The 27,435-nt window shown below is 34.9% G+C and overlaps 1 protein-coding gene across 1 annotated transcript; it reads right to left on the reverse strand.

Annotated features, from left to right (window-relative positions):
* Positions 1-1,592: 1,592 nt before the first annotated feature.
* Positions 1,593-27,435, reverse strand: HNF4G (hepatocyte nuclear factor 4 gamma). The gene is made up of 10 exons (XM_045899214.3): positions 27,318-27,435; positions 24,374-24,545; positions 19,756-19,850; positions 16,642-16,748; positions 14,637-14,792; positions 11,495-11,582; positions 9,135-9,287; positions 8,770-9,006; positions 7,720-7,842; positions 1,593-3,852 (listed from the first exon to the last, which is right to left on the reverse strand). Exons 1-10 carry the CDS (start codon positions 27,433-27,435, stop codon positions 3,731-3,733), a joined length of 1,371 nt encoding a protein of 456 aa, XP_045755170.1. The 3' UTR covers positions 1,593-3,730.

The raw sequence follows: 27,435 nt of genomic DNA on the forward strand, positions 1-27,435 counted from the left end.
AGGTGAATCACACCATGAGCCCCCTAGAATAGTGGGTCACTATTCTAGCTCCTTATGTCCTTTGATTTGACTTTCATTGATTGTCACGTGCTCTTCTCTTGGTCTTAGCCTCTCCTGTTACATCTTTGAAGTTTCTGAGGGCCCTATTTGTGGAATTTCGTATCACTTTCCATTATGCTTGTGGTTAATCTCGGACAAGTCTGCATTTCTTTTACTCCGATGTCATCTGCCTCATATTCTGCAGAAAAAGAATTGAAAATTTCAGTACGTGTTTAGATTTTTCTTAGTCTTAAAAAGTCTTTCTCTGGGCCGTTCAGCAAGATTTTGGAGGGAAGGAAGGGACGTAAGTTAAAAAGATTTGCTCAAATGCGCAAGTTGAAATAGATGTCAAATTGCACTTGAGTACAGAGTACAATAAAACTTATTATTAATACATGCAATGTTTTTTCTTTATTCTAAGTTGCAATCCTCCTGTGACCTAGAGCAAGAACTCTTCTTTCTTTTCTGAATTTTTCTATAAAATTAGAGTATATTTTTTATATTCTCCACAAAAATATAAAAATTATGTTTCATATTTTAAAATAGGGTAGGCGATTATTTAAGTAGTAACTACTAAGCAATTTAAAAAATACTGATTTATAAAAAATGGGGAGAATATGGTAGGAGTTGAGTGTTTGCACAGAGATAAGGTCTAAAACTGAAAAAAAAATTGAAAAAATATGATATAAACTAATGCTTTCAAACTATGGAGAAAAATACCAGATAAAACAGCCACAATATTTGAGTATTTTTACTGAAGGATAGAATGTGGGGAAGAGAGCAGTGGTCAAATGGGAGTCCTGCAGGTTTTCACAATAAACCTTAAGTATAATTTGTGTTTTTACATGATGTAGACACATTACCCTGATAAGAGTAGAAATTTCATGAAAGAGTAGAATTTCATAAAAATAAAATTTACTGGCCTTCATATCTTAAGAAATTTTACAAAGAAGCTTTAAATATGAATGGAGGACAAAGACAATTAAAACATCTAGGTATTGCCAAAAACAATAACAACAAAAAAACAAAAACAAACAAACACCACAAAAGGTATTGCCAGAGTATATGTATACAACATGTAAGCCAGGCTTGCTCATTTATTTTAATTACTGTCACAAAACTGTCAAGAAAAACTACATAATAAAGTGCAAATATGAGTATGCGCCCTTCAATCAGCATCCAATTCTATGATTATTTGCAGATGTGCTAATTAATTTTGCTCCGGCTTCTAAACACCAGTATTGGTGAACTCTACATGAATTTAATTAAATGTCCATATAAAAGATATTATCAATAGCTCTAAAATTATAAAATCATTTTAAACAATAATGAAGCACCCTACTTCAGTTTTTTTCTCAATTTTTATTTAGAAAGTTCAGTGAAACAACATATCACAGTTTAGAAATATTTTAATCTCACTATAATTTAACACTTACAAAATTTAGTAAGTTTTGATTTTCAACAATAAAATTTATAAAAATAATTTTACATTTATAAAATGAATCATTATTTCACAATAAATTATTCATATTTATTACCTAAAAAAAGTTTTGTGCTATATAAAAGCAATAAGTTTCATTATCAATATTTTGAAAATATGCTGAAAACTTCCATTCCTCTTTGTCCAGCATTTTTGGCAGTTAAGTATACAAAAATATTATATTAAAAATTCCCTGACCATAGTTATTAAAACAAAATCGTTAGCAATAATTTCCAAAACAAAGTTGTTTAGTAAGTATATGCAGAGAAGTTAAAGGGCTCATCTTTAAAGATGAAAAGCATGAAACTGAGACGCTAGAGTAAATTTCCACAAAATAAGAGTGAAGTAAACTTTCCTCTTCCCTCATTCACTCTCAAAGATATATTTTATAGTTTTCAGGTACCAGCTATTGAAGGAATTTTGATTTTATTAAATCAATGATACCTTCTAATTAACCATTTTCCTACTCTGAGTTAATAAGTTAACATTAACAGAACCTTTTTCTTTGTAGGGTATGTGGGGGCTATGAAATTTCAGAAATTTTGAGATTCTGTAAAAATCACTGAATTCAGTCTCTTACAGATTGGGACACTATTTTTTTTTTTTTATATCACTGATAATTACTCAACCAATTTTTCCTTGTTTCTGGAAATAAAATGTGTATGTTGTGTGTGTGTGTGTGTGTGTGTGTGTGAGAGAGAGAGAGAGAGAGAGAGGGAGAGAGAGATATCACTGTTTTCCAGATGGTCCATCACTGTTTTTAAATAAGCTTCAGCTTTAGATCAAATAGGGTTCCAATGAACTCCTCAGTCCACTGGATTTTTGAAAAATCTGCTGAGTCAGTGATTTGAATTTGTGTTTTTTTAATCATAACCTATCTGGGATTCTATCTTTTATTTTCTTTAATTTGTTTTCAAGTTTTTCTTTTTTAGGGGAAAGACATTAAAACTACAACAGTGGTTTCTTATTTGTGATGCAACAAATTTACACTCATTGATTACAGGTAAATATGTGCTAAGGTAACAAGATGGATAGGATTCGGTCATCACTCAATTGCATACATTTAAAAACCATAGTGAAAAGCTCACATTTTTCATCCCACCTCAAAGATTTATTCTCACTAAAGTCAAGCAGACCTGGGCATGAAGCTGGTGGCTCTCCTACTCCTCAGGTTTATGAACATTGGTTATGTACCCTCTAAGCAATTGGTTTCTTCATTTGTAAGTGAAAGATAATAAGAGCTCTTTGATAGGGATCCTGTGAGTCTTAAGTAAGGCAATGCACGTGTGACAGATGGTGGCTTGTCTCCCAATAGCAGTCTCCCAGAGTGGTGCAGTTTAGTGGGCACAAAGCTTGCCACCTAAAGCCTGCTTCCCAGCCTCCCTGGGAACTGGATGCAAGCACGCTCTAAGTTCTAGTCAATGGATGACTACTTCTAGATTGTTTTAGGACAGAAAATCAATGTCTCTTGGTCGAGCCACTGTTTTAAGGTTTTCCTTTTTTTTTTTTTTTTTAACCATTTATCCTATGTCCTAACTGGTAAAGCAAACATGTTTTATCTCAAGATACATCTTCAAATAGAGGCAGATTACAAGGACTAGCCAGTCATCCTTGGAATGGCTATTTATGATTTCCTAAGCTAAATATAGGCATATTTAACTGTGAGCCAGAAAGATGCTTCTTAGCCATAGGATATCCAGAAGCGATTCTTCTTCAAAGAAATATTTCCTGTTCTATAGCAACTGCTTTAATTTTCTAATTTGCAAGTTTAAAATTGATAAAAAAAAAAAAACACCTTGGTTCATTTTACATTAATCTGGAGTTGCTGATCTACTGTTCTGGTCAAAAAAAGAACACTTGGTTCTGCATCACATCACAATGAAGCAATTATTTACAGATTTAAATTAATATCAAGACAACAAATGACAGTAGTACACAAGATTCAACTAGTTCAGGAACAGTGCAAGGGAAGCTGGAAAAATACACTATACAAACATATGGGAACTCAGATATACACTGCTTGAATTGGAAAGTTTTAACCAATAGTGACAACAAACAAAATGAGACTATAACAAAAAAAACAGGATACCATCTTATAACAGCACCATGAAGAAACCTTGGCCAAGAGTTTGCCGAAAGTACTATCCTGAGTTATTTCAAGACCAACAAGTTTTCACATTTACGCAATGCCGCTCAGAAGTAAACACAGTCTCACAATTGCTTTTGTTTGGAGAGAGGCTGGTGTGAAATCACTGAAGCTTGGTTGGCGCCTATTCTGTACTGTTCTTGTCCAGAGCCTTGTGGTGGGGAAGGGAGTGGGGTCTCAGGAGTTGCTAAAAAAGAAACAGAGAATTGTACATGATGGTGACCGTCAGCCTGACTCAACCCAGGAAGTCCTGCATGACACCAATATGCACTATTTTATTTTGGAGGTATTTTTAAAAGATCATATATATACAGTAGGATTATCTAATACATTATGAGCTCGTTGAGGTCCTACTGGAATTGCACTGCCTTCTGAACTCCCAGATAGCATTCAAATGGAATAGAGCATGCTTGAACATTTTAAAAGTCACTTAATAGTCCCTTAAAAGTCACTTCCTGCGTTTCTTAATAGCATTTATGAGCATTTCATTCTCTTACAGACCTAGCAGAAAAAAAGTCAATACAAAGAATTAACAGAAGGCTAGTTTTTTTTTCCCCTCAAATCTTAGAAAACTTCACATTTTTTGCAATAAAAAATGCACATAAAATAAAATATATTTGGTTTGGATTCCACTCAAACATCAGACATCAGAGAGAGATCACTGATATCTCTCTGATGATATTTGTTGCATTCCACTCAAACATATTGTATGACATAAAAAGTTAAGATACTTTTCAAGTGCTTTGAAACCTATATCGTAGGTAAAGTCATCTGAAAATACTTGCTTTTTTGCTTCAAAATTATTGTTACTGTTGAGCTCATCTGTCTCTTCCCCATCAATGCAAAGAGCAAGCCCAAGTAATGGAAAAACAAAGTTACAGTTTGAATACTTCATTGTTTAGAACAGTATATCCTCCTATTGCAAACTTTTACTATATTATAAAATAATCTAGGAACTATTCTAGATTTTTAATTTTAAAAAACTTGAAATATTTTAATATTCACATTTATTATCATTCCACATATTTAATAGAATAGAAAATGTTTGATGATCATACTGAGGCATTTCAAACTTTATAGATTTTTTCCCCAAAATATCTTTTAAAAATTCTATATAAAAATAAGAAAAGTTCCCTTTTGCCTGATTTTCATTATTAGAAACAACATTTTTAGATACAGTTTAATTGACAAAAGAATAATCAGATTTGCTTTAAAAGATTATTTCTGGATATTTGGGATGAATCTAAGACTACAGTGGCCTGCTCTAAAAGGCCAGGAAAACACATATGAACTTAAATTTTTCTGTGTGTATGTGTTTAATGTTTTGCTTTGCATGAAACAAATGATTCTTATAAATATTATGTTGAAAGAGAGAATAAAAATGAAAAATAGGATATGATTTTAAAAAGATTAGGGTCAGTAAATATGCTTTAAAAAATACTAGAAAACTAGCATTTAAAAAGTAAAAGATTCAACCACCAGCAGAATTGTTAAACTTTCTTGCCAGTTGATGCCTATAATGTTTAATATGCTGTTAATGTGTTTTATTTTCTGAGTTTATGAATAACTGATCTCTACAGAGATGGTAATGGGCTTGCCTCTCTGTTCTTGGCTACGAAATGAAAATGGTAACATTTGCTTCACAAGGATGGTCCCAAATTAATGTCTTTCAAGTACAATTATATCCACAGGTTAAGTATGTCATATTATTTCCATAATTTGTATATTTTTCTAAGAATTTTACTTCTGCCTCTATCATATATTCAAAGAACTTTTTGTTTCAGACACAATTTACACATGGGTTTCCCAGTGCTTGTATCTAAGGGATAGCAGTGGTAATAAGTATTTCTGTGGCTTCTACTTTTCTTATCTCTAGGTAGCAGTGAGATCACACTCACTAAATTGGTTACATTTCATTGAACATTTCCATGAAAACACATAAAACTAGTTATTAAGGGCTACTGTAAAGTCAGTAGGTAATACAGTTATGCATCACAATTATATGACAATAGCTCAAGGAATCTCGGTGAGTTAGCCGGTTTAATGTTAAGAGGAGATAGATCAGGGCGCCTGGGTGGCTCAGCCGGTTAAGTGTCTGCCTTGGGCTCAGGTCATGATCCTAGGGTCCTGGGATTGAGATCGAGCCACGCATCAGGCTCCCTGCTCCGTGGAGAGTCTGCTTCTCCCTCTTCCTCTACCCCTCCCCCCTGCTTGTGTGCTCTCTCTCTCGATCTCTCTCTCTCAAATAATTAAATAACATCTTTTTAAAAAAGAGGAGATAGATCAAAGGCAAGTCTGGGATTACTTAGTATAAATTGAGAAACAATTCTAGAAATTTTGTCAAATAGAGATTTTTATCTTGGGGGTAGCTTATAAAAATAGAATTTGTGTTAAATCTGCAATACTATCAGATTAACTTAGCTACTAACCCCTACTTTATATAATCATTTTAGTTCCAAAGAGCTTTCCCAGAGGCCCTCACTTTGCACAAATGACGTGCACAAATTTCAGTTATCACGGCTTGGCTAAATAGCACCAGTCCTGCAAAAACATGGTTCGAATTTCAGTGAGCATGGTAACTCACAATTAACTGCGAGTAACTGCATACATACAAACTTCACTGCTAACTCTTCGGTCTACATTAATTACCTCGATAACAGAGGTGCATTATGATCAGTGACCAATCACATCACATCTTTAAGTTTGTCTGCGACTGGTCACTGAATATATTTTACTCAGTTCATGTAACTGACAGCTTAAGTGTGTAGCTGTGTTCCCTCCTTGTCTCCTAGTGATAAATTCTCATATTCTCATGACATTTTGCAAAAAATGGATAAAGCATAAGTGGCAAAAAACCCCCCCAAAAACAAAAAGTGATCATGCAGGAAGTGAATGGAGCATGATGGAGTTACAGAATGAGCTGCCCCTGGGAATGCGGACACTGCTGCTGAGTCTCTAAATCTGCATTCTGGAGCTTAGTGAAGGAAAACTGATGGACATTAGTGAAGAAACTGATTGTGTTGAAAAGGATGAAGATGTCCGAGAGGAAGTGAAACCTGTAAAAAAACCTTCACATTAAATGGGTTCTCAGGGACATTTCACAACGCAGAGTACTAACCACTATACGATCACGGTGAGCTACCGGGGACCCTCTCAGGGACATTTCAGACATGGAAAGTGCAAAGGGTAAAATGTTGGAAGCTGATCCAAACTTCCAAAAGAGGAAAATTGATCAAGGCATAGAAAAGATGCTCACTTCCACTTGCAAGGTAGAGGAGGAGAAGGTGGCAAGGACTGTTCAAGCTACACTTCATAATTTTTTAAAATACTATTTATTTATTTATTTATTTGAGAGAGAAAGAGAGAGAGAGCACAAGTGATGGGGACGGGCAGAGGGAAAAGGAGAAGCAGGCTCCCCGCTGAGCAGGGAGCCGGGCGTGGGGCTGAATCCCAGGACTCCTGGATCATGACCTGAGCCAAAGGCAGACACTTAACCGACTGAGCCACCCAGGTGCCCCTACACTTCATAATATAATAATATTTTTAATGAAGAAATAAAATACGATAATTCTCAGTGAATCTAATGTTTACATTACAGTGTACTAAATAAATATCAGGATTATTATTTTTCAATTTCCCTCTACATTTATAACCTGTAGTTAAGAGAGTTCTTAATGTTTTGGCAAACATTTTTAAAAGTCACAAGCAAACTATAATTTTCCTATTGATTATTAAGATTTCTTTGCACGGTTCCAGCTTGCACAGTCCTTCATATGGTCCTGCACTACCAGGCAAAACTGGGACCGCCCATACATCCTGTTGTACTTTAGAAGCATTTACGAACTCACATCCCATTTTAGGGAGCAAACTCATGCCTAAGGAGAATAAGTGACTTGCTGAACGTCACAATCTCCCACAGTTGAGTCCTAGAGAGGAAACTGTACCTAATTTTTGCAACTTCTGGACACTGATAGATTCTTTCCCCAAATTCCACTTTTTCTCAGGTAATTAAGTTTAAAAATTAATATGGTTGAAAAGTAGCCCAGATACTTACAGATCTGGTCCGTATGAACCAGTGTTGACATGGGACCTAAAAGTATAGTTTGTCCAGTTAATGGATCTTGAGACAAATGTGGATGCATGGGATGATGGAGATGACTAGCTTCATTGGAAGCACCTACAGAAGATAAAAAGATGCTTGCGTTAGTGATATTTGATCAAGTTTACCTTGCAACAAATGTGATTGACAGCTTAAATATTGCTATTTTTGCAAAGTGCTTTTTGGGATTTCAAAAAGAATTAATAGAACCACTGCCATATTAAGGACAATGTCAGCTTTCACTGTGCATTGGCTAGATTAATGTTGTATCATATTATGTGGTATATTAATAATGGACCTTGTGTGCCATTTCCTGGAATCATTAGATTTGCTGCCTGTTGTTAAGGCAATTCCAAGAATCACTTACCTCAAGTTTATAGTATTTGGGATCACACTAATAGCATAAACAACTTTTATTTCAGAAAGATGTCATTAGGAACACATTAAGCACCAGAAAACTAAAACTAAACTAAACTAAAATAAAGTGATTTTACAAGGAAATTTAATCTAGATCAGAACACAAAATAAATGATTTCTTAACTTGTTCCTGACATTTATTGCCTCAACAAAATCTTATTTTTCCCTTCTCATTGTGTTATGTCAATTAATTATTTCAGGAGCAAAGTGTTTATTTTTAAGGTATTTACTATAAATATGTTTAGGTAATGTTGCAAAGCTGGTATCCTTGAGCTTTTAAAGGAGTCAAGGCTTAGAAAAACACAATCCACCCCAAGGAGTACGAAAAATTGGAAATATATTTCTATTTACCATATTTGAAAGGATAAAAACTAGGGCAAGAGGAACTGTGTGGCACAAAGAGGGTGGAGACCAGGAAGAATGAGGATTTCAATACATTCAAGTACTTTTGTCTCCATCCAGTGGGTTTTGCAGACTTTGTAAATGTAAAAAATTGAGTTCATTATGTCACGGACAAAAAATAAGTAGGTCAACCTTGTACAGAGTGGGATGCTAATAAATAAAATGGGAATTCTTAAATGTACTCACCACCCAGTAACATTTCTTGAAGTAGATTGTCAATTTTAACCATCCCAAAAAGTTTAACGAACTGTATTTGCTCAATCATTTGCCAAGTTATGCTCTGCAGCGTGGGAAGGAGCAGAAGTAGCTCTCCAAACCTCCCCCGGGAGTCGTACTGCCTGTCGTTGATGTAGTCCTCCAAACTGAGCTGCACTTGGAACCGCATGTTCTTAATCTTTACTGGATCACTTAGCCCTTTTGCATCTATAAAAAAGGAAGAAAAAGGGCAATCTAAAGATTGAATCTTACTTGAGTGTGAGAGTAAACATTCTAATATGAAATAATAGTTTACTTTTCATTATCATTTTTTTAATGGAATTCTGAAAACAAACCTGGATCAAAAAATACAATTGCCTTCAAACAAGCATATTCATTGTCATCAATCTGAATTTCTTGAAATGGTCGTACCAGCTCGTCTAGAACCCGGTTGGCCACACGGCTGATCTCAATTTCACTGCTGTTGCGGTGAATTACATAGTTGTTCCCTAGGGGAAAAAAAGGTCAGCCGCCCCCCAACAAAAGATCGTCAGATGTGATTAGTTTTTTACAAATCGATGTTTTAAATGCCTCTTTCCTTGAAAGAGTAGTAACAGTACTTCCTTTCAATAGTGTTAGGTTAGTTATGTTAGAAAAACTTAAGAACACGTCAAGGATCAATGACATTGATAATATGATCACATGCATTTTAACAGTCTCAGTCACTAGTGATAACACGAAAGTACAGACCAATAACAAGCTAATAATTGACAGGGGAGAAACAAAATATAATGATTAGCCTTCCACTATGTCAGTTATCTATTAGTGTCTTATTAATGAGCGTAACACAAAACCTAAAGAAACTTTCTTGCTTACACTGGATAAAAATAGGACTCCTTTAGTGGTCTACATATATGTAGTTGTAATAACTCTTGAGACACAATTTTAACAAGTCTAAGTAGATGAATTCAAGGAAGTCCAGAAACTGGATAGAGACTAGACTACCTAATCCCTAAGGCCGCTCTAATTTAGAAAGTCTCTGGCTATAATAGAAAACAATGACAAAAGCTCCTACGATAACAGCTAGATTGTTATTTTCTGGTTTTATAAAAAGCAGAACATTCTGAATTCTTTCACTGCAGGCAAAGATAATCTTCAGTGTAACAACATGTGTGAAACAACTCAAAAAATGTAACCTTGCTCTTCTTATGAAAAGTTAGTTTACCTAATTATTCAAGGTAAAACAATTTAGAATTAGGTAGCAAAGACATTTGGGTTTTTACGTATATAGTATTCATCTATAATGAGAACATTATTATAGCAGACTTCTAAATGCAAGAGAGTGTTTAACAGAATCTAAAGCATAGTCTCTGCAGTCACATTATGTGGTTTAGAATCCTGGCTCTATCCCTTACTAACTTTGTGACCTTAGGTAAACTTTCTCTGCCTGCATTTCATCACCTACAGAGTAACAGTACCTACCCCTTAGGGTTGTCATGAGGATTACAAGAGATAGTGTGTATTTACATGTAAAGCACTTACAACAATGCATCTTACATAGTATGTCCTCAACAAATATTAGCTATTGTTATATTACATTCAATTTATATCTATTTTGGGACATAACATCTATCACAAAAATAGAATAAATAATCTGGTCATCATTTCATAGAGCCAGAGAGAGGTGGAGGTAATAGTAATAATCATTACAGGGATCTCAACTCTCTCAACAAGAAACCTAATTTAAAAGGTGAAGTACAGGGGCGGGAGGGGGATGGGGATGGGGATTGGAGCAATTACTTGAGGAAAACAAAAGCTTTCCCTTTTGTCTTATCCCCCCTTCAACCTGCCATCCTACTTTGCCTCTTCCAGCACTGCTACTTCACTATCAGAATTTTCAGACAGTCACCAAATTATTTTTTTTAACTTGGGATTTTGCATCATACGTAAGCAATGATATCATAGGAAATAAACATGTCCTTGAAAGTGTATAAAACAATATAATTACGAGTATTAAGTAGACACTGAAGGAGTGTGAAACAACACTGAGACTCCAATAAAGTGGTCACACAAGTCACTAATTCTTTGTCCTGATATGATTCAAACATAATTCAATATTACATTTATTGAGCAACATTTCTTTTTTATTTTTTAAATCTTTCTCAGTTTTAGTGAGAAATCATGGACATATATCACTGTATAAGTCTAAGGTGTACAGCATGATGGTATGACTTACATATATTGTGAAATGATTGCCACAATAGGTTCAGCTAATGTCCATTTTCTCATCAATACAATAAAACGAGAAGGAAAAAAATCCCCTTGTGATGAGAATGCTTAGGATTTACTCTCTTAACAATTTGCCCACATATTATACAGCAGTGTTAGCTCTAGTCACCATGTCGTATGCTGTATCCCTAGTATTTACTGAACTTCCAACTGGAAGTTTGTATGTTGTGACCATGTTCTCCAACTCTTATTTTTAAATCTTAATGCACCCTGAACGTCTCAATGCCCTCAATGCCCTCTAAACTTCCTTGCGATCAAGTCAAGGAAAGATAGGGCCTTGAGTGAGGACACAATCAATTAAATCCAATTTGTGAAGTGAGAGTACCATTTGACAGTGTCTATGAATGCTCGGTACCTACAGAATAGATCCGTGTAAGGATAAAGCATGCATAATTTCTTCTTAAATTAAAAAAAAAAAAAAATTTACCCAAAAGCAAAATATCTTTATACACCATGGATCTCTTCGTAGCTCCAAGCAGTAAATGTTCCCCTGCGTGAGCTCTCAACAGTGCCACCTTAATGAAAAATTTCAAGTTTATCAATTAATTATAAAATATAACGATTAAAAGATGGTATAATATGTGTCTGATTAACTCAGTGTTCTTTAAGCCTGGGACCTTTTTTGTTTGTTTGTTTTAATAAACTACAATAGTCATAGATACTTGCCATCATTAAGCCTTCTATTTTTCTATTTTAGCATGTCAATAGAGTTTTACTTTTCAAAATTTCTATAAGTTCTAAGTCAATACAGTGGAAACAAACAAAAAGCAGAACAAAAAAAGCTGAAAGAAAGCATTCTGGAATGAAATAGAATCAAACAAATCAGAGTTCAAATCCTGGCTTGGCCACATACTACCTGTTTAACCTTAGATAAGCTAACCAGTATGTTTGGGACTCTTTTGTTTTCATCTATCAAATGGGGGCAGTGATAAAAATCTCAAAGTGTAGTCATGAGGACTACATAAGAAAATATATGTAAAACACACTCTGTTACACATAATAAACTGAATAAACAAAAGCAAAGCAAGGACTTGTGACATTCTGAGAAGAGGATGGGTGATCAGCCTGCTGATACTTTCTAGATTGAACCTCTAACTCTTCGCACTAAGCTCTCAACTGAGCTTTATGCATATACTCGATTGCCTACTTAACATCACCATCAAGAAGAATAGGGAGCATTCCAAATATAACACATCAAAGTAATGTGTCTCCAACATCTTCATCATCTTAGTAAATGGCCCCATCATTCAAAATGCTTGTTGATGTCAGAAACAAGAGTCCATTTGATTCCTTTCTAATTATAGCAAATCGTTGTGCTGCTTCCCCATTGCTCCACCCCAGTGGGGCCCTTTGTCATTCTTCATCTTGCCTGCCGCAATGCTCTCCACCGATCTCATAGGTATTCCTGCTTCCTTTCTGGTTCCTCCATCCTAAATCCTTCTTGACAGAGCTTCCCAGAAAATATTTGTAAAATAATGATCACTTAATATCATTCCTCTGCTGAAAACTCTTCGCTGGTTCCTTACTGTCGTTACAGTAAAACCCAAACTCCTTAACCGTGGCCTCACAGGTTGATAGCTCAATGCTCTGCCCCCCACCCACTTCTCTGGTTTCATCTTGCAACATCCCTTGCTCACTTTTCTCCAGGCACGTTATTCCTACTTGCCTCAGAGCCTTTGAACATGATGTTCCTGTCCCTGGAATGCTTTGTCCTCGGATCTTGGCATGCCCAGCCCCTTGTCATTCAGGTCTCAGGAAAAATCTCTGATCTCCAGCTTAATGTATGTCTTACCATTCCACCCCAGTCATTCTCCAACTCATTTCATTCTACTTTATGGAACTTATCCCCACCTAGAATTAACTTACTCATAATCTGTATATTTTTTATTGTCTGTCTCTCCCAAATAGAGTGCAAACTTTATGAGAACAGTGACACAATCTGTATTATTATCGCCAAATCCTCACGGTTCCTAAAACTGAAATGCAGTCCTACAAAATATTTGTTTGATGAATTTTCTGAGTGAATTTCACTGATCTAGAATCAGTTTTAAACCCTGTTAAGTGGCGATAATAACATTTATGCCAGAGCTCCTGAGAGGATTACATAAAATAATGTAATATATAACGCAACTGAAAGCTACCTTGCTAGTGCCTTAACCAAAATGAACATTTGCCAATCCATGGCTATTAATGTTATATTGTTAGTATTCAAGTGTCATTTAGTAAATAAAAACTCTTTTTGACAGGTTACTGAATTTTAATTTTCCAATTTTTAAATCATTGTCTTCATACCACAAGTCAGCAACTTTTAAGGAGGAGTGATAATAAAAATATAAAACTGGTAAATAACATAACCCTACTTATATGGCTTGGGGTGAGACACGTATGTTTTAGCAATTTAGCATTATTCACTCTGAAATAACCTTCTGAGCCAAGCTATCTTTATGATATGTCAATAACCATGACTCACACCAGGAAGGCAGTTACAGAACATTTTAAGAATGATTTCAAAAAAAAAAAAAAAAGACAGATTTCAGATTTCATAGCCTTTTTTTTTTTTTTTTTTTGGTCGCCATGTGAAATGCTGTCTTGGAAATATAACTGCTGACTTCCTATGATCACTTTTCATTCTGGTTGTGTAAATACTTTGCCCTTCTTGGATTTTTAAATAATCATGCACTTTGACTGTTTCTTTGTTTTTGTGTATTAGTGGTAAAGAGCACCAGTCAGAGGGTGTAAAAATATACACTGGGTATAATACATACCATGGTTTACTCAATGTGGGTAATTAAAAATTTTCAAATTACTTGCATCTACAATATATTAACTACTTAGATGGAAGCATTCAAAATTAATCTGAAGCTAATAATCTAATTTTCATAGACTAGGAAATTAAAATTCTTAGCTATTAATTAAAATGTCTTAAGGTATATATATGACAAAATATGAAAATATATGTATTAAGAAGAGATTATTGTATCTGAATTCTATTTCTCTGTAGATTTCAGAGTATGATCCTAGAGACATTTTTGCCAGACCTATTATTTTTATACAGTAAATGCTAGAATAAAATTGACAATCTGAAGGGCAAAATTTTATGTTAATTGTATAGAGTGCCTACAAAGACAACAACACAACCTGTGTGGTTTCTGTCTAGGAGTGGCCTGGTATTTCAGTGGAATTTTATATGGCACCTTCCATAAACACCAAGACCCAACAGTATACCGCTTGCCTCCCACATATTTATTCTGCCAATACTTTTCTCACAATGGCGGTTCCTTGCTATCTGTTTTTCTTCTTCACTTAAGCTTTTTAAACTCCAGGAGGGAAGAACCGTGTCTTCCTCAACTTCACCCAATAAATAAATTTGCAGGGCCCCTAAAATAGAAGTTAAACAGTTGTGCCTCCTGCGAGAACAAGGTGACTGGACAAGAAAACCAATCTTTTCCTCATAATTGAACCATTGTTAAATACAGTCAATCTATTATAGATGTAATTTAAAAAACACAAAAACGTAGCCAGGTTCAAAAAACATTTCCGAAAGCATTCATAACATCTTTTAACTATACCTGGTCATCCAGCGGTAACTCACAGAAGGCAGGAATATATTTAGCCCATTCCACCAAGACTAGGAGCTGTTGCTTCATAGATTCACAGACATCACCGATACTTGCAATCTTCTTAACATTTATGTCAGTGCTTGTGCCAGGGCTTGAGACTGAGATCTAGCATGAAGAAGATCACCTTAATTTATCATTTAAAGCTTTGAAGTGGGCACTCCCATTGCCACAGCATCTTGAGATACACAGAACATTTTAAAATGGAGAAAAACATACCTATATGTACAAGCTAAATTGGAAACATTCACTGCACAGTACCATGCTCTGGGAGCAGTACCTTTTTCTTACGGGCAAAACCGCAAAATAACTGACTCAACTTTCAGCATTTTCCTAATTCAAAATAACTATACAAAAAGATATGCCGTAGTCACATGAAATATGCTCTATGATCTTATTTTTATGAAGAAAATGTTTCCAGTGCATACAGTTCACCAAACTGAGGAAAAAAGATTTAGAAGAGAAGCCAGAACTAGTGATGTTGCTGCAGGAAATGGAAGCCCATCAAAGTAAAAGTAAGAAACCAACTCTTGACTCAGCAACATTGAAAAGCTTAACCTGTAATGAAAAAATTTTCAAATATATATAATTTTGAACTAGATAAAATATAAGTGGTTTGAAAATGCTTTTCTGCTAAAAATTGCTTTCTAAAAGTTCTTATAAACTTAATTTTTGAGCATGCAAGTGTGTGTGTGCGTGTGTCTTTCTATGCGTTTATCTCTTCACAGCTTCCCTTAAGCCATTTTGTAAATACTCGATAGGATCATCAAGTAATCTTCAAGGACTGATGATAATGGGGATGTTAGCCTCATCATACCACCCTCATGCTATCAAAAATGAAAGTAGTTGCACTGACTCATACAGAACCTGATTAATAGTTAGCTATTTCATAACTTTTTATAATAGAAAAATATCATTAACTTTTCTAATGGGGCAATGCTAAAATAAACTGTCTTCAAAAGGTTTCCTCATTTGATTTTTTTTTTTTTCACACTGACCAGTTTATTACAAAGAATACAATTCAGGAAAAGCCAAATGGAAGACATGCATAGAACAAGGTAGGTAGGTAGGGGTGTGGAGTGGTAGAGAGCTTCCAGGCCCTCTTCAGAGAAATAACTTTTGAGAATATTAATGTGTTCACCAACCTGTTGTTCAAGAGTTTTTATAACCCAGTCTTCAGCTCCCTCCCTTCACAGATAGCCAGTGGGTGGGGCTGAAATTTCCTATCCTTGAATCCCAATTTGGTCCTTCTGCTGACCAGCCCCAAACTGATTTCTGGGACCCGCCCTATGTCACCTCATTAGCATGAACTCTGGAGAGGTCTGCTGGAGATTTTATGACTAACAAAAGGCCCCCTTATCACTCGGGAAATTGCAAGGATTTTAGGTCTTTTTAAATTTTTTTTTTTTAAGCAGGCTCCACACCCGAACATTTTTAAACTTTGGAACTGATACTCTCATTCTAGAAATTTAAAATAATAAACTCCTTCACCATTGGTTTCTGGATTCTGGCTCTTCCCTTAAATACTTGTTTCCAAAGCAGATGCCGAGGTGAGTTCTTGAGTTCAGAAACCATTTTCAAGGAAGGAAGCTCTGATGATAGGTCTCAGCCAAGCTCCCCAAAAGTCATAGTAACTGAGTTTACAGATTTAATCAGTAAAGCAGGCTACTGCCTCCAGAGGATTGTGTTATGCATTCAGTATTTTAAACCAACCTTGTAAACAGACTTTCATTTAACGACATTAGACTGACATACATTGTATTTTTCTGTTTAAAAACAGGAAGTTGTCCAGGAGGAGTCAAAATTAAGTCAATAGACCACCTAATATTTTCAAAGTAAAACTGTAATTCATTTTAGAAATGAGCCCACTTAAATGGACTTAGATTATTTTCAGATTATGCCTAAGTAGACATTTGATAGTATTGAACAGGACTGGATACTGGAGCGCAGCAGGTACCTGGCGAGACCGAATTTCTGCTTGTGCCAGTGTGTTAATGGAGGGAATGTTGCTGCCATCGAATGTGCTTCTTCTGGTGCTTATTCTATCGCGTTCGTTTTGCACAGCTAGGGGAGAAAAATCACAGTATTCATTGGTCAGTTCTTTTCACTACATGTCAGGAAATACAGTTTAAAATTTAAAAGTAATAGTATAAAAAGTAAGAAGGGGTAAGGGGCAGAGGGGGAAGTATGGTATGACTGAGGATATTCTTCAAAAAAGTAGAAGGCCAGGCCTGTCATTAGAGCTCATAAAAGATGATTTTTTGAAACTTCATGATTGCAGCCGTGTCAGAAAGTGTTGGGTCAGTCAGTTCAACCATGCAGTATCTGTAATAGGATGGCTTTCCATTCTCTCAAAGTTAATAAACTGTAAGATAAGTAGAAGGAGAGTATAGCCTGTGAGACTGATCAAGTCAGAGTATATCCACCATCAGAAGATACAAATCATAGATTTTGAAACTTCCATTTTTTTTTACTAAAACACTAGCAGAAATGGAATTTCTGAGTGAATTTATTTAGTTAAGGTGATTTTAAGCTTGCAATCTCATGATCTCTTATGAAACAATGTCCTCAGGACAGTTTACAAGCATTAATAAAGCAAAAATTGCAGGAAGGGGTGTCTCCTGAGGAGATTGAGGTTTGAACATCAGCATTTTGGAAAGGTGAAGACATCTTAAGTATCATATAAAAAGCTTCTAGGAGAGAGCTAGATCTACTTGTTTCAGAAAGGAAAGGGAAAGTAATGTGTGTTCTTATTGAGCCACGCAGGCTCCCCAAAAACTACATAGTAGGGAGTATTACCTTGTATATCTGTCATATAAAGAATAATATAAGGGGTGCCTGGGTGGCTCAGTGGGTTAAGCGGCTGCCTTCAGCTCAGGTCATGATCCCAGGGTCCTGGGATGGAGCCCCACGTTGGGCTCCCTGCTCAGCAGAGAGCCTGCCTCTCCCTCTCCCTCTGCCTTCCTCTCTGCCTACTTGTGCTTTCTACTCTCTGTCAAATAAATAAATAAAATCTTAAAAAAAAAAATACTAGAAGTCAAATATCAAAGTTAGATTTTACTTATTTACTTATTTTTTTTAAAGATTTGTTTATTTATTTTGAGAGAGAGTGAGTGAGTGAGCACAGAAGTGGGAAGGGCAGAGGGAGAAAGAGAGAGAATCTCAGTCTGACGTGGGGCTCAATCTCATGACCATGAGCCAAAACCAAGAGTCTGATGCTAAACCGACCGAGCCATCCAGGTGCCCCTCAACATTAGATTTTAAAACTTAGGAGATAAACATATCTTCTATTAACCAAAAAGAATGAAAACAAGGCCTGTAGCCCCTAAATGATTTAGATCAATGCTCTACCCTGTTCTGCTGGAGAGAGAAGACATAAAACTATTATAATTTTTATGCAATTATTATTTTATTAAAGAGATGCACCAATTTCTATGCCAAAATCTACTATCTACCCCAAACTTACTATTAACCACCAACTCATTAATTTGGAAGAGAAAATACTGGACTTTTGCCTTTAAGAGTGAGTAGTATTTAAGTTGGGAATGAATCATTAATATTTTATCTTAAAATCATATTTACTGGTAGCTTACTCTTTTTTCCCCCCACAGAAATTGTCATTGATTTTCAGCCTAAACTGACTCACATGGAAATGCATATGTGGAGATAAAAAATTAAAATGTAAGCTATGCTTTTATGAATTTCATTTACATGATTAATCCTTAGAAACACATCAGAAGAAATTGGGAACATTTGTAATCTTCTTACTGCTATCATTTTTGACATAAAACCATGCTTATATACGTTTCTATCCAACTAACCTTGATATTATGTTATTAATGTAAATAAGAGAAATATATCTACTTTGAAACCCAAAAGTTACTTCCTAATCTATTAAAAAAAAACTAATGCATTATTCTATGAATGGTAGGAGACATAATTTAACTATTTTTGAAAGTAATTTTCTTTCAAAACCTGTGAACTCTTAAAGGAAACAGAGGATTGCGACTTCCTTATACTTTTGTAGGAGTAGTGCTGGGGTTCAAATAGAAATAGATGAAATTGATTGACAAAGTATGTAATTAATAAACTACTAAATATGCTATTAGAAATAAGTCATTTTGTAATGACAAAGTGTTTCTCCTTTAATTTTGTGAACTTTGTCTTCTTTTGGAGACTAGCAATCTGAATGAAACCAATGGAATTTTGGTCTCTTTAAAATACTGTGACAAAGAAAAGACTAGCTATGTTCAATATAAGTTTGATACATTTTACATTTCTGTAGTATATTAACTTGATTTAATTCTTTTATGGTTTGCGAAATAGTTCTGAAAAATATTTCTTTGTATATAATAGGCATAAGCATGTGAACTGATAAGCATAAGATACTGCAGTGGTTATCCCCTGCCCAATGTTTACATGTGTTCAACAGATTTATTTCCAAATTAACCATAGTCAGAATGTAGGATATTATAATAAGATTAGTCACTACCTTCGAAATGAAATTAATGCACACTAAAACAGAGTATCTAGTCCATTGTCTCTGTTCCTCAATGGAATATAAGCTCCCTGAGAGGGAGGACTCTTTTTTCTGTTATGTTCACCACTGAAGGCTTAGCAACTGCAACAGTTTTTAGAAAGAAGTGCTCAAGAAATATTTGTTAAATAAATAAATCAGTGAATAAAAAGTTAATGTTCAATCAATGTTTATGGGATGAGCAAAGATATTCAATTATTATTGACAATAAGTATGTGTTTAAAAATAACATTTATAATTTCAACCTATTAGTAGATTTTGCATTTATCTTTTGAACAGGATATCGGTATATTATTTAGATAATAATTTTGTTTCCAGGTGTAACACAGTAGTAGAGGTAATACTGTCTGGAATCAGACAATCATCAAAGACTGGGTGTCAGTGTCCTTGGGTAAATTCCTAAACTCAGGGAATTATAGATTCTTCATTGAGAAAAATCAGAATTCATGTGAAAAGGTTATTGTGCTTAAATGAGGATGTATGTGTATAACAATTTCCATCAGTAATTATTATTATTATACTATATATTATTACCTTCTTTTTTCATTCCTGCTCTAAAACACTTTCTTAATCGACAATATCTACATTGATTCCTTTTGTCCTTGTCAACAACACATTGCCGACTGAACCTATAATATCAAACAAAGATATATTAGTTTGCAGAAAACTGTTTATCAAAACAAAAAACAAAACCAAACACGCACAAATAAACAGATAAATAGACCTTGCATAAATATGGTCAAATTTGGCCCCAACAGGAAGAATGTGTAAGAACAATTACCTGCAACTTTTCCAGTCTAATGGTCAGCATGTACATGGAAATACAAGCCTTACTTCTCATGCAGTCTTTATAATAAAATAAAATTGACTTTTATCTGACTTTTCACCAGTATACATAGTATACATTATCACTTCCATGAAAGCCAAACCTAGTTTAAAAATCTTTGGCATGTGAGTTCTAATTGTTTATTACTAAATGATTTCAATGTAATAGAGAATATATCAGAACATCATTCCTCTGCACTTGCATGCTTTTCTCTTTTTAAATATTCTTCTATTAATTTCAAATGTGCCTCACATCAATTGAAATTTACTCTAACTGCCAAATTACATATCCAGAGGCGGTTGAAAACAGCATTTAGAGTATGGTCTCTGCATAATTAGGTACTACCTCACAGCCACTAAAATGGCTATAATCAGAAAAAATAAACCAGACAATAACAAGTGTCAATGAGGATGTGGAAAAATTGGAACCCTCATACATTGCTTTTGAAATATAAAATGATGCAGCTGCTTGGGAAGAAATTTTGGCAGTTTTTAAAGAGAAGTTAGATATTAGAGTTACCATATAATCCAGAAATTCCACTCCTATGTATATATCCAAAAGAAATGAAAATATATGTTCACATAGAAAAGTGTACACAAATGTCCAAACCACCATTATTCTTAAAAACCAAAATGCAGGGACAACGCAAATGTCCATCAGCTGATGAACAGATAAATAAAATATGGTACACCTACACAATGGATATTATTGTTTGGCAATAAATGGGAATGGAGTGCTGATACATGCTACAACATGGATGAACCTTGAAAACATCATTCTAAATGAAAGAAGTCAGACACAAAGACCACATATTGTAGACAGGCACTCCTGAGAGATACTGCTGTTTTGGTTTCAGACCACCACAATAAAGCTAGTATCATAATTAAGTGAGTCAAATGAAATTTCTTGGTTTCCCAGTGTATATTAAAGTTATGTTTACACTAAACTGTAATCTATAAAGTGTTCAACAGCATTGTCTAAAATAACAATGTAATACCTTAATTAAAAATACTTTATTGCTAAAAACTGCCAACCATTATCTGAACTTTCAACGAGTTGTAATCACTGATCACAGGTCACCATAACAAATATAATCATAATGAAAAAGGTTGAAATATTGCAAGAATTACCCAAATGTGACTCACAGACACAAAGTGAGCAAATACTGCTGGAAAAATGGCACCAACAGACTCGCTCAATGCAGGGTTGCCACAAACCTTCAACTCGTAAAAAAAAAAATTCAATGTCTGTGAAACGTAATAAAGTGAGGTGTGTCTGTAATTTAATTTATATCAAAAGTCCTGAAGAGGCAAATCTATAGAAACAGAAAGTTCATTAGTCGTTGCCTGTCATTGGAGGGAGGGAGTTAGGGGAAATGGGGAGCAACAGCTTAAGAGTAGGACTTCTCTCTATAGACTAAGTTGGTTGTAGTGATGGTTGCACAACTCTGTGAAAATAATCAAAACCTGAATTGTACACTTAAAAAAAAAGGGTACATCTTCTGGAATTAGATGTGAGCTTGATTTCCAGGTCCACCATTCACTCCTGATGGAACGTGGGGATGTTATTTTACATTCCCAAATTAATTTATAGCTGTCAAATTGGAAGGACTTTCAGTAAAAAGTTGTGTGAGTGTAGGGTAAATATCAATCATTGGCTTTGGGGCAAATATCAATCATATAGTAAAATAATAATATTTCTTCAAAATTGTGTCATAAAATTACCCACATCCACATGTATTGATGTATTACTGATTATTTGTGGCTGATTATTAATGATGGGAATAAAAGAACCTATCTGGTGATCTATAAAAGAAGGTATTTCTTCTAAAAATGATGGGTAGCCACTTTGAACTGACTGAATATAAAGTCTACTATAAAAGAACTGGGCCAGAAGAGAGAGATTTTTAGGATGAGGAAAAAGAATTGTTCACTTGGGAATTCATGGCTTCAGGGGAGGGAATCCGATTACTAATCAATACAAGAGGAAAACACACCCAATTAACATTAATGAAAAAATTGAATAAACATATTAAGCACCTTCTGTGTACAAGATCCTGGTATAGGGATTAAACAAAGGAATATGACCTGTCTCCTCCATTCAGGGAAACTACAATCTAATAGAGTACACATACAAGTTTACAAACAGCCATAATAAAGAAAACATGATGTGAGAAGTATTGAAATAGCAATTTAAAGTGCTTTGGGACAGAAAGCCCAACTTCAATGGGACGGAACAGCTAGAGTGAAATGAAATTTGTATATCTGAGGAAATGGATAAATTTGAGACCAGCAAAATCTGAGCTTAAAAAACCTTTACTCTCCTACACCTTCATCATTATAATAACTATTTTCCAAATGGAAAATCATAGCATTTGCTTAATACCAAAATATGTAAAGAAGGCTAAGTTGGCAGCAATACTCACGATGGGAAGGTGTGAGGAGTTAAACTGTACATGTGGTGGGAATATTTTTTAAATTCCAGAAGTTGTTATGGGAACACTCCTTTCTCACTTTGCCCATACAGGAAGGGAGGAAATCTTGGAAGCACATGGTGCTGATATTTTCTGATTCTTAAAAGTCTTTGTGGGATTTAGTTGTTTGGATCACACCATCTTTCATATATATGTATTTCATCTTTAACAGAACACGTGACTCAAAATATATTGTTTACATGTTATTTGTGTTTATTTTCGCTGTTAATTTTCTAAAAGCACTGAATATTTAATGTAATCATAGAGAAAATGCTTTTAATGAGGGAAATCTACTTGGTTTATTTTTTATATCTAGAGCTTTGATGTACATAAAAGCAAGAGTCATCTAAATATATTTTCTTGTTTATCAAGAAGGTTTTATTTTATTTTTTAAAAGATTTTATTTATTTATTTGACAGAGAGAGACATAACGAGAGAGGGAACACAAGCAGGGGGAGCCGTAGAGGGAGAAGCAGGCTTCCCACCGAGCAGGGAGCCTAATTTGGGGCTCAATCCCAGGACCCTGGGACCATGACCTGAGCCGAAGGCAGACGCTTAATGACTGAGCCACCCAGGTGCCCCCAAGAAGGTTTTAAAGTGGATGATGGACACTTTTTTTTTTAACCAACTTTTTAAGCCCTCCTGGAAAAATTACTAGAGAACACTAGTTAGATATTTGGAGAGTTATATATTAACTTTTTTTCCAAATCCCTAGAAATCAAATGGCATCATACTGTAAGGGAGATAACTTTTTACCAAATGTCCAGCTTGTTCTCAAGATAACATAGCAATTCTATACATGCTTTTCATCAATAGAGCAAGCTTTGATATTTTTCTGTTAGCATCAGTCATTGTTTTAATCGTCCATATTTCACATAGATGTAATCTGCATTCCAGAACTGTCATTCTGAACACTCAACGTGGACGATCTAACCCTAACTTGTACTATGATGTTGACTAGATATTTTTTTAAAAGCCTACTAGAAACATGTGACATATACAGTATAGTTAAATACATCTTAGACAAGACACTGAATTCAATGGCAAAATTGTGGCATGAGAAATACATTTCAAATTTTAAGATTGAAAATTTAATTTCATTCACTGACTTTGACAAGCTACCAAAATCATCCACACTTTAATAATTTTGTTTAAAAGACTCAGGAGGTAGAGATGTTGAAAAGAAAATCAATATGCAGAAAAATACACAGATTGTGAAACCATTTAAATATAGATTTAAATATGTCCATTGGTAATGTGAACATGTGGTAAAACAATAAAGGAACATAAAGAAAAGACAAACACCAAATTTCAGACAGCAGTTACCTCTGGGAGAGAGGAGAGAAAGAGAAAGTGATAGAAGAAGTGTGTTCACTAGAGGCTTAGACTATATTGGTCTAGGTTGGGTGATAAGTATGTGGATTTTTATATACATTTTATAAGACTAAAATGTTTCATAAAAAAGAACCACCTCTGGGAATGCATCCTGCATACACACCCACATATCCTTACTTTTAACACAGCTTATTGATTTTGTTTGTATAGTCACAGAATTATGAAAGGTCTGTGTTTCTTAAGATTTTATTTATTTATTTGAGAGCGAGAGCAAGAGAGCAAGTGAGGGGAGGAGCAGAGGGAGAGGGACAAGCAGACTCCACGCTGAGGTGGGAGCCCGACTCGGGGCGCCATCTCACGACCCTGAGATTATGACCTGAGCCAAAATTAAGAGTTAGGTGGTTAACCGACTGAGCCACCCAGGTGTCCCAAAAGCTCTGATTTTATTTCCTTACTTCTTGCACGCCATTTTGAAATGCCTCTAAAGATAACTTTCTCAAAAGGAGCATCTCAAGTACCTGCAGGAATAAACGTGACTCTTGCGTATGCTGCGTCTGAAGAAGCCCTTGCACCCATCACAGCTTGATGCTCCATAATGTTTTCCCGTTGCTCTGTCCCCACATATAGCACATAGACAGTTGACACCATTGTCTGTGGTATTCATACTTGTTGTCTCTGGAGCAGAGTTATCTGTTAAAGAAAAAGCAGAGTAGCCTTCAAGTTAACACTAAGTATTTCTTATTTATATTACCCTATGAATTATTCACAGGCTCAAAACAGTCCATTTCCTTGACCTCTTAGAGCACACCAGTGCTCTCCTTTTAACCACCGACCACTTCTTCTAGTCTCCGTTCCAGTCTTCCCTCTCATATTTCTGAAGATTAAACTTCGGGACACCATAGGTCTCAGTCCCCGTAAATATACTCTTTCCCAAGGAAAGCCCATCTGGTCCCATTGTGTTAAACATCACGTGCATGAGAGAAAATCCCCAGATTTTATCTCTAGTTCTGATGTCTTCCATGGGTATCAGTCTGAAATGCCCAAATAACTATTTAACAACTTCACTTTAAAGTTTAATAGAGATTGCTAATTAATGTATCAAAAACAGAACTCTTCTATTTTTCCCCTCAAACTTGTTCTTCCTTCAGTCTTCCCTATGTCAGTCAGTCAATGGTACCATCCAGTACCTAGGACCAATAACCTGGTGGTCTTCATTGGATTCTCTCCTTCATTGTTCATATCCAATCTAATACTAAGTCCATATTTGAAATACATATTGGATCCACAACTTTTCACCCTTTTTCCATGGCCACCCTTATCCAGTCAACTATAATCTTTCCCCTAGATTACTGCAATAGCCTCTTATCTAATTTTTCTGTTTCCACCCTTGCTCCCCTACTGTTTATTACCCCAAAGTGCTTTTGGAATAAGAAATTCACATCATATTAGTCTTCTGTCTCCAACCCTCAGAAACAGAATAAAGCCTACGCATCTCAGGCTTGCTGTAAAGCCTTGTGTGATAAAGCCCCCTCCCATCTCTCTGACTCCATTACTTGGTACTACTTTCCATCCTGTTCACTCTTCAACAATGTTGCCTTTTTAACCCCCTTGGAGTTGGCTCCCATCTCTGAATCTTTACACTTGCTGTTCCTTCTGCCTCCAAGGAAAGTTCTTCCTCAAGGATGTCTTTGAGCTGGCTATCTGATTTCTGCTCCCATCTCTCACTTTCTGTGAAATATTCTCTGAACACACATCTAAGAATCACCCCTCATCTGCCCTTCAAGTAGAATCTAGAACTCTGATTATTTTTTAAATAACTACTTCATTTTTAAAAATTATCTTATGAACTAGTCTGTTCATTTACCACCCCTCTTTCCCTACAGAATATAAACTTCATGATGTTAGAGAACTTAAGATCTGTTGTACGCACCCCTGTCTTCCAGCTCTGAGAACTGTGCCTGGCATAAAGTACGCATCTAATCCATAGATTCCTCTTTTGGAGGAAGAGGCTTAAAAAACTCCACATAAATATTTTTATTTAAATGGTTTCTTAAATGAATTAGTATTATTGATTACATCTTTAAAAATCTGTATGGACTCAAAAGACATTGAATATAAAAGACACTGAATATAGGTAATATATTAAAAATTATCATAATATTGTATGGTAATATAAACATAATAATAATGCATATTTTGAATATAACAAAAAATAAAATTAAAGGCTGTCATGTACCATTATATTCTGTGAAAACACACATATTTTACTTAATAATACTTCTGAGTAGACAGACATTACCATATATAATTTCGTCAAGTTAAGAAAAACCTTAAAGAGAATATGTTTAAGGGTTAATCATGTGATGTTATGGAGTTTAAAGCTAGGAATTTTTCTTTTTGGTAATATAAACAAAATAGGTATTAGAAATATGACAGAAGTATTAGGATTGATTGTATTCTAGATTTATGGAAACAGGAAAAAAATTCAACTCTTGCTTCCAGTTTAATGCCATAATTACATATTGTTAACAACACTAATTCTCTTTGTGCTAAAATTTCAGAATTCATCTTCTGAGGATTAAAAAAAATCTTCCACTAATAAGCTATTGTTTATTATAAATATAACGAGAACAGCAGTTGTAAAACTGAGGAGCATAGCAGAACATTACCATATCCTGAGTATAAGATACATTCTCAATCCTGAACTACACACACACACACACACACATTTTTCAAAGTATATATAATACTAGATTTGAGGTGTTCTAACAATTATAAGTAATCTTGGACAAGATTTTTACTTGGAAAAAACCTAAATACAAAGTCAACAGTAAACTGTATTATATAAAGACATGAACTCTAAACAATTCATGCCTTATTTAAAGTTAAAAAGTTACAGTAGATAAATACCAAGAGCTTTGTGAGGCTAAACATTAGCTTTTCAAGTAGTAAGGTTATAATATAAGCCTTTCTTTCCTTTCATATTGTGTTCAGTGCAAAAACTTAGAGTAATTTTAAATGCAGTTTCTCGTCAGCAGCCATTGAGAACTGAGATGACAGGAGGAGGCAACCAGTAAAAGCCTCCAGCGTTCCGTATGTCATTTTAAACACCGCATAGAAATGTACTTCACAGCCAGTCTGCCAATATTACTTACTCCTGTGATTTACAGTAAATAAAGTAACTGATGAAACTGTTCTTTTTTACCTTAACTGGCCCATGACAGAATTCTGAGGTCACTTTATTACGCATAACTAGACTTTTAAAAAGTCTCAACATAAACGAGCCATAACATTATTAATTTCAATTTTGTGAGGAAATGCAAAAGCTCAGATACGTGGTTTTAAAAAGCAAGCCCCGAGTTCTTCAGCAAGAAGACACAGAGCTACCACCTGGGAAGCTCAGTTTGTACCCCTCCCATTATACCTGCTTTCCTTTATGTCTCCAAGCAGATGAGAACTCACCATTTGAATTATATAGAATCTGCATAGTTTCAAACTCCAAAGTTGTATAAGTTGGGTCCAAAACTTCACTGTAATTTGCCATCTCCATGTCCAGTATCGGTTCTGATACCCTCATCAT

The sequence above is a fragment of the Mirounga angustirostris genome, unplaced genomic scaffold, assembly GCF_029215605.1.
Source record: "Mirounga angustirostris isolate CCGP_5_RB_7025 unplaced genomic scaffold, mMirAng1.0.hap1 SCAF_4, whole genome shotgun sequence".
NCBI lineage: Eukaryota > Metazoa > Chordata > Mammalia > Carnivora > Phocidae > Mirounga > Mirounga angustirostris.